Source organism: Ostrea edulis, chromosome 7 (genome assembly GCF_947568905.1).
Source record: "Ostrea edulis chromosome 7, xbOstEdul1.1, whole genome shotgun sequence".
Classification (NCBI taxonomy): Eukaryota; Metazoa; Mollusca; class Bivalvia; order Ostreida; family Ostreidae; genus Ostrea; species Ostrea edulis.
Genome location: NC_079170.1, coordinates 58,023,121 through 58,030,620, shown reverse-complemented (window position 1 = coordinate 58,030,620; position 7,500 = coordinate 58,023,121). Strand labels below are relative to the sequence as shown.

General features: G+C 35.0%; 1 protein-coding gene across 4 annotated transcripts in view; it reads right to left on the bottom strand.

Moving 5' to 3' along the window:
* LOC125653315 (protein NEDD1-like) overlaps positions 1 to 7,500 on the bottom strand; it is an 82,624-nt gene that overhangs the window by 64,924 nt on the left and 10,200 nt on the right. For all 4 annotated transcript variants that reach the window (XM_048882735.2, XM_056144801.1, XM_056144802.1 and 1 more), the window contains exons 2-4: positions 6,707 to 6,801; positions 6,375 to 6,491; positions 1,703 to 1,843 (exon numbers count right to left, since the gene is read on the bottom strand). In XM_048882735.2, the coding sequence (XP_048738692.2) occupies positions 1,703 to 1,843; positions 6,375 to 6,491; positions 6,707 to 6,801 (353 nt within the window). The remainder of the gene's footprint in view (positions 1 to 1,702; positions 1,844 to 6,374; positions 6,492 to 6,706; positions 6,802 to 7,500) is intronic.

Below are 7,500 nucleotides of genomic sequence, written 5' to 3'. Positions count from 1 at the left end.
TTCTTTCACAAACAATGTGTGCATTTCATTGACATTATTAAGAATTTTATGTGCACAGCAATAGTTTTATTTCACAAAACATACACTGCCAGTCAAACTATATTCAGTTGCGTATGAGCTAAGGTGGTAGTGAAGCGGAGAATCCACAAGACGGACCCGATGCTAAGGAGTAGCTCGCTACGAGAGTCGACTCAAAAAGAGATGCACATCTTCACATGACTGTAAGCATACATGTACATTTGCATTTAAGGAGAAATGGTACTCATAAAAATTGTGGATGGATAATATAATTTTGATAATCAAAGTCCCATAACTCTTGATTGACCCATCAGATATTCAAATGTTAGTTAACCTTTTCAAAAAATAACATTGCAGTCACTATCATACTTTTAGAGAAATGGTGCTTCTAGAACTTTGGGATGGACACCATGATATTGACAATCACAGTCCCATAATTCCTGAATGACATAGGAAATCTTCACTCATTGCAGTTAAATGGTATGCATGAAGAAATGACAAATATTGAGGACAGATAGAGTGAAAACTGAAAGGATGCCACATCTTCAAACACATTTTAATGAATTTTCTTGAACAAAACTTCAAACCTTTATCATTGATCTGCCTCAGCACAGGAGTCATAGTTTGAAACACACTTGATTCTACAATACCTGAGCACATTACTGTACCATAAAGGTTCTTGAAAGATATGAAAAGATTTTTCCTATGTATTCCTATGAAAAACTATAAACCAACCCTCTTGAGGTTTCTATCTAGCCCCTGGACTCATCATTTGAATGAACTTGAATCTACTCTATAGAAGGTAACTTTCTAGGAAGTTCTGTCTTTTCTGGGTCAGTCGTTCTTGAGAAGAAGATTTTTCAAACATCCGACACTCTTTCTCACTATTTCTCAGTTATCTTCTCTTGGAAAGGGACATGACCCTCACTTGAACAAACTTAATTCCTTTCATCCTAGGAAAATGTGTGGCAGACATGGTTGTAATTAGTCAGTTTTTCTAGAAAAGAGCTGAAAATGTGAAAATTTAGAAAAAAGACGACTGATATTTGGACAAATTTTGATCAGAAAGCCAGTGTGCGCCTATGACTCAGATAAGCTAAACAACATACACATGGGTTATATTGCTCACCTGAGCAGTCATAATCCCAAGCAAAATATTATCTTAATTATGGTTCTTCCCAGTCTCCAGGGACCGTAATGTGAATAAATCTACCTTGCATAAATCTACCCTATCATGTGACATAATGTGTCCTTGTGGTTTCTCAAGAATTTCAATCACCTGTTGTAGACCCTGCCCTGATCTGTGCTAGCAGTTCTTGAGAAGATTTTTGAACCACCGATCCAATTTGATTTGTTTTTAATATCTCCAAGGAAAACAAGGATACTTGTGGCAAGCTTGATTGAAAATTGCATCACAGATCATGAGAAGATGAATATGTCAAAAGTCATAAGCTAAAAAGTGTATTAGGAAACTGAATTCTATGAAATTTGGTGATTATTCTGCTTAAAGAAGGTCAGTTGTGAAAAAATTAAAAGTTATTAATTCATATTACTATTACTCACAGAAAATCAATCTGCAAGCAACAGCCATGAGAGAATGATTGACAGAAAGAAATAACTGAATATTTTATGGTGCAGAATAAAGATTAAAGCTGACTCCTTCAAAGCATTACACTGTACAAACCTGCACTTTTGGAGCAGTCATCGGCCTACAACCTTGTCCGGTCACAACATTGTACACTATTATCTCCCCTGACTCTGATCCGGAGGCTATGTGAGAATCATTGGCATTAAACAAGACACAGCTTACTGGGCCTTTGTGATCCTGAAAAAAACACTGACACTTTCAAGGTCACATTGTAACATTGTCAAATAATGAAGTCAATTTTCAATATTTCTCAATAATTTAATTCTTATTGTATCCTTGTCTCTGATTGGTCAAATTCCAATTGAGGAACGGTCCCATGGGGATCCGGGTTAGAATAGGTCCTCAGTACCCCTTGCTTGTCGTAAGAGGCGACTAAATGGGGAGGTCCTTCGGATGAGACCATAAAAACCGAGGCCCTGTGTCACAGCAGGTGTGGCACAATAAAGATCCCTCCCTGCTCAAAGGCCATAAGCGCCAAGCAAAGGCCTAAATTTTGTAGCCCTTCACCGGCAGTGGTGATGTCTCCATATGAGTGAAATATTCTTGAGAGGGACTTTAAACAATAATCAATCAATCAACCAATTGAGGAACGCAAGTTATTTTTGTATAACCTGGATTGGTATGGGACACACCCCCTTGACAACTAGACGCCGAAATTATTTTTTTTTCTCTCTATAAATTTACATCGTAGCACTGTTTTCAGCCTTCTATGGAATAGAAAGTCAATGTGTACAATAAGATACTTCGGTTTGATACACATATTGTTTTTTCGTTGTCAATTAGCATCTACTTGTACGCAAATCACTGTTGTAAAACATCTTTCTCTGTATGATGGTCGAATAATAGATTAAAACAAAGATATTATATTCGAATTAATGATTACCAAGTAAGCATTGCCTGGCCCTGTTCATTTTGAAATACATTTCTCACTAGGGAAAAGGGGGTTCATTGCTTGATCCACCTTTCAACAAAGCAAATAAAAATTCATACGTCACATTTTATCACATGACATCAGTCACATTGACATGTGGATTGTGATTACATATTTTCTTGTGTTGGATTTACTATTAGAGACAACATTGCATGCAAGGGTAAGTTTTCATGTAGTAGAAATTTTTTCAGAGTTAAAAGCCGCAAATTATTGCATTTTCTGATATTTAAAGACTTATTTTGGGTAGGCCAAAACAATGCAATTTCCCATATTTTCTCAATCTGTCTGAGATGAGCGACTTCAAAGTTGATCTCTATCGCTAAAGGGCAGTGAAATACGCATTGCATGCATAGTCTACACATATTTTCTATCATGACAAACTTCACCTTCGATACAATATTTCGATAAATAATCTAGGCTCCATAAAACTAAGATTAAAGATGGTGACCTTCACAGCTAGACGCTTCGTCGTTGTTGCTAAGTGAATCATTGCACGACTCAATTGACTTATATTTTTCCGAGTTTATGTACATTTTGATGAACAAAGGTTAGCATCTTTATCTCTTGCATTAAATTATAAGGAATGACTTTAATTCTGGGGAAAATTATACCAGTATAACCTGGTTTGGGTCAGTTTATGCTTTTTTATAATCTGCTTAAAGACCCAACTTAAAGGTAACACCCCTGAATTGTTAGCCATCTGTCAATCAAACATTTAACAATAGATCTTCTGCAGAAACTGTGGTCTAGAGCTACCCCCAGAGAGATGTTTTGATAACAATAACAGCCAGTGCCTACAGGCATTCTTTAGATCTTGAGGAAGCCCTATATTCTAGAGTTTTGATAGCATTGACCTGTCCAATATACTTTTAATACAAGAGGCCCATGGACCACATTGCTCATCTGAGTCACCTTGGCCCATATCTGAAGACTTTCCATATATATTTGCATGTAAAACCTTAGTCCCTATTATGGCCCCAACCTACCCCTGGAGGCCATGATTTTTGCAAACTGAATCTACACAATGTCAGAAAGCTTTCATGTAAATGTCAACTTCTTTGGCCCAATGCTTCTTAAGAAGAAGATTTTTAAAGATTTTTCCTATATTTGTATGTAAAACTTTGATCCCCTATTGTGGCCCCATCCTATCCCCGGGGGCCATGATTTGAACAAACTTGAATCTACACTATGTCAGAAAGTTTTCATGAAAATATCAGCTTTTCTGGCTCAGTGGTCCTTGAGAAGAAGATTTTTAAAGATTTTCCCTATATATTTGTATGTAAAACTTTGATCCCCTATTGTGGCCCCATCCTACCCCTAGGGGCCATGATTTGAACAAACTTGAATCTACACTATGTCAGAAAGTTTTCATGTAAATATCAGCTTTTCTGGCTCAGTAGTTCTTGAGAAGAAGATTTTTAAAGATTTTTCCTATATATTTGTATGTAAAACTTTGATCCCCCCTTGTGGCCCCATCCTACCCCCGGGGGCCATGGTTTGAACAATTTAGAATCTGCACTACCTAATAAAGCTTATCTATAAATTTCATATTTCTGGCCCAAATGGTTCTTGAGAAGATTTTTTAATGACCCTACTCTATTTTTACCTTTTCTTGATTATCTCCCCTTGGAAGGTGGCCTGGCCCTTTATTTTCACAATTTAGAATTCCCTTTACCTAAGGATGCTTTGTGCCAACTTTGGTTGAAATTAGCCCAGTGGTTGTTGAGAAGAAGTCAAAAATGTTAAAAGTTTACAGACAGATGGACAGACGGACGGACTACGGGTGATCAGAAAAGCTCACTTGAGCTTTCAGTTCAGGTGAGCTAATAATTGTAATTTCCCCCCTCTATATAAGTGTATTATAAATTACACAATCAGAAATCAAACAATAATTTGCCCATTAATTTCTAAAACTTGTAACTTATTGAAATAATGTATATTATCAATTTATGATAGTTCTATATTTATAAAAGAAATTATTTATTGAGCCAATGACTGAGAAAATGGGGTGGTGTAGATCTGACTGTGTGTCATCTAGCCATAGGGATACAATCATTATACAAACACTATGACCACAGAAACACTGCAGACAACCCTGAGACCCTTCCTGTGTACATCAAAAGTATACACAGCACCTGATCTCTTGGCCAGGTAAATTCCAAGTAAATAACAATAACCATAGATGAGCTCTGCCTACATCCAGTGATCCATGAAGAAACCATATGGTATTTTATTTCTCTCTCTCCCTTACTCTCAATCATTGACTAAATGAGTAATTATTGTCATACGTATGCAACACTATTGCCATGCCATATTATTTCATCTATATTATTGCAGTTTTACACATTTTTCTCTCTCTTTCTCTTTATAAATATAAAACCGTGATAAATTATAAATATCTCAACTCTCTCTCTCTCGCTCTCTCTCTCTCTCTCTCCCTCTCTCTAAATATAAAGCCATGATAAATTATAAATAGAAATATCTCAGTTACTCTCTCTCTCTCTCTCTAAATATAAAGCCGTGATAACTTATAAATAGAAATATCTCAATAACTTATTTATGCTTTTTTACTATTGTTTGATTTCTGGTTGTGTTATTTATAATCCATGTGGTATCTCAAACAGAAGCATTTTTTTAAACTACTGTAACAGTTTTACACATGGGCAATATAACCATTATACATGTTGATGTGCTGCGCCAATAAAGAGTTGTTCCTTTTTTTTTTTATAAATATAAAGTCCTAATAAATCATTAATAGAAAATATTCTAATAACTTATGTTTTGGTGTTTTTTTTTATTATTATTGTTTGATTTCTGATTGTTTAATCTATAATACATGTATATAGATGGAGAGAGAAAATACGATGATAAATTGCATTGTGTAGGGGACATTAGCCATTAAAATATTCTAGGTGGGAGTCAATGCTATCAAAACTCAGGTATACCTGGGTTTTCCTTGAGATCTAAAGACTGCTGGTCATCATTAGCCATGATTGCTATCAAAACATCTTTCTCAGGTAGCAGTTGACCACAGTCTCTGCAAATGTCAATCAACCTAAGCTCTATTGTTAAAAGTTTGATTGACCAGTAAGTGGCTTATCATTGATCATGACACAGGTAAAATTTGGGGGTTTTAACTTAAAGTTAGGTCTTTAAGTAATAGTGCTACATGTATCATACTTGTTCTTTGCTATTCTTTCTGAAGTTCTTAGAAATTATTTTTTTAATAAGTGTTCATGACAACATTAGGTGACGGCTAGTAAGTTAATAATCTTGTCATCTGATTGATATACATTATAAGAATTTGATGAACACTGTAACATTTTTAATTGACCAAGACAACTCACAATATATGAGAAAAAATGTCATGTTAGTCATTTTGTTTTCTATTACTGCAATTTCTCGTTTTCCTTGGAAGCTTAGAAAAAGCATGTTTTTCTTAGCTTGTCAGAAATACACAATTTTGTATTTTGTTGCTAGTGTTGCAGGTATTGTGAATTTCTATTTCACCAAATATAGGTCATGTTTAAAACATAAATTTTAAGTATTTTCTCTTAAACCAATGTTTATTTGGCCAACATAAGGCTGCAATCAGAAGCATTAATTTAAAATATAGTGCTTATAATTTTATAGCATATGCATGTATCTAAACAAATAATTCCAAGCTCCATATATTTTCAAGTGTGCATATGACCTTTTAAAAATTACACAATCAAGTTTCTCTGTACTAAGTAATGTACATATTTGTATATTACCCCCCCCCCCCCTCCCATTTACCTTGTATGTCTTTTTTACTGTCCTGGACTTTAGGTCCCAAGCATTGATGATATTGTCGGAGCCCCCTATTACAAGGTACCTTGATGTTGAAGTAAGGTCCAAACACAATCTCCCAGGCTACAATAAAACAAAATAGTGACCAAATAGTGTTGTGTCTGTTTTACGATCACCTCCACTGAATCTGTTTTTCCTTGTTGTTTATTGACATATTGATTTAAAAGTTTCTGCTGAGAAGAGATCAAAATCATGATCCTTTTGTTTTTGTTTTAAATTGTTTCATCAATGTTACACTTTTTTGATATGAAGACATAAATCTTATCAAAACTACTCACCGAACACTCCAGTGTAGCAATGGGAAAACCTGAAGCCTTGCATGAGTAAATAGATATTTTATCACTGTTTACTGCAACACTAGCTAGAAATGTATCTGAAGGTGGTTAAGAAGAGAACAATTTGGAAGCAATCAGGATGTGTGCTGATTTATGCACATAATCAACCCAAATTTAGATCCAAAGTAACCTACAATCAAAATGAAATTTATCATCTCTTCACTACAGTATATTATCTATACACTACAGCAAAATTCCAATACAGTGAATATTTTTCATTGATGCCAGATTTCCAAATTTGCGACCTTGGTCCAAAAGTCCCTGTCTCAAAAATCATTTGTGATCAATTTCTGATGAAAGGCTTGAGAGATATGAGCTTGGACTGAAGGACAGATATGATAGCGACTAAATGCTCCCCCTAAATTTTTCGGGGAGCCTAAAAAATATATAGTGTTCATTCTAAAATCATATACATTTGTAGTTTACTACAAACACACGTTTTAGTTTTAACACTACTTTCATTGTGGGTGCGTTTCTTTCTTGGTATTTAGGTGGATTAGGATGCCAATGCATGATAATGTGCATTGATACAACCTACCAAATCGTAAAAAAAACAAGATGTGTTTGTGAAACACAAATGCCCCCGATAATGGCCAATTCCGAAGATGGCCAAGGTCACAAGGACAAATATCTTAGTACCAGTAGAAAGATCTTGTCAAAAGAAATGCTCATGTACAATATGACAGCTCTAATATTTACCATTTAGAAGTTATGACCAATGTAAAAAAAAAAAAAAT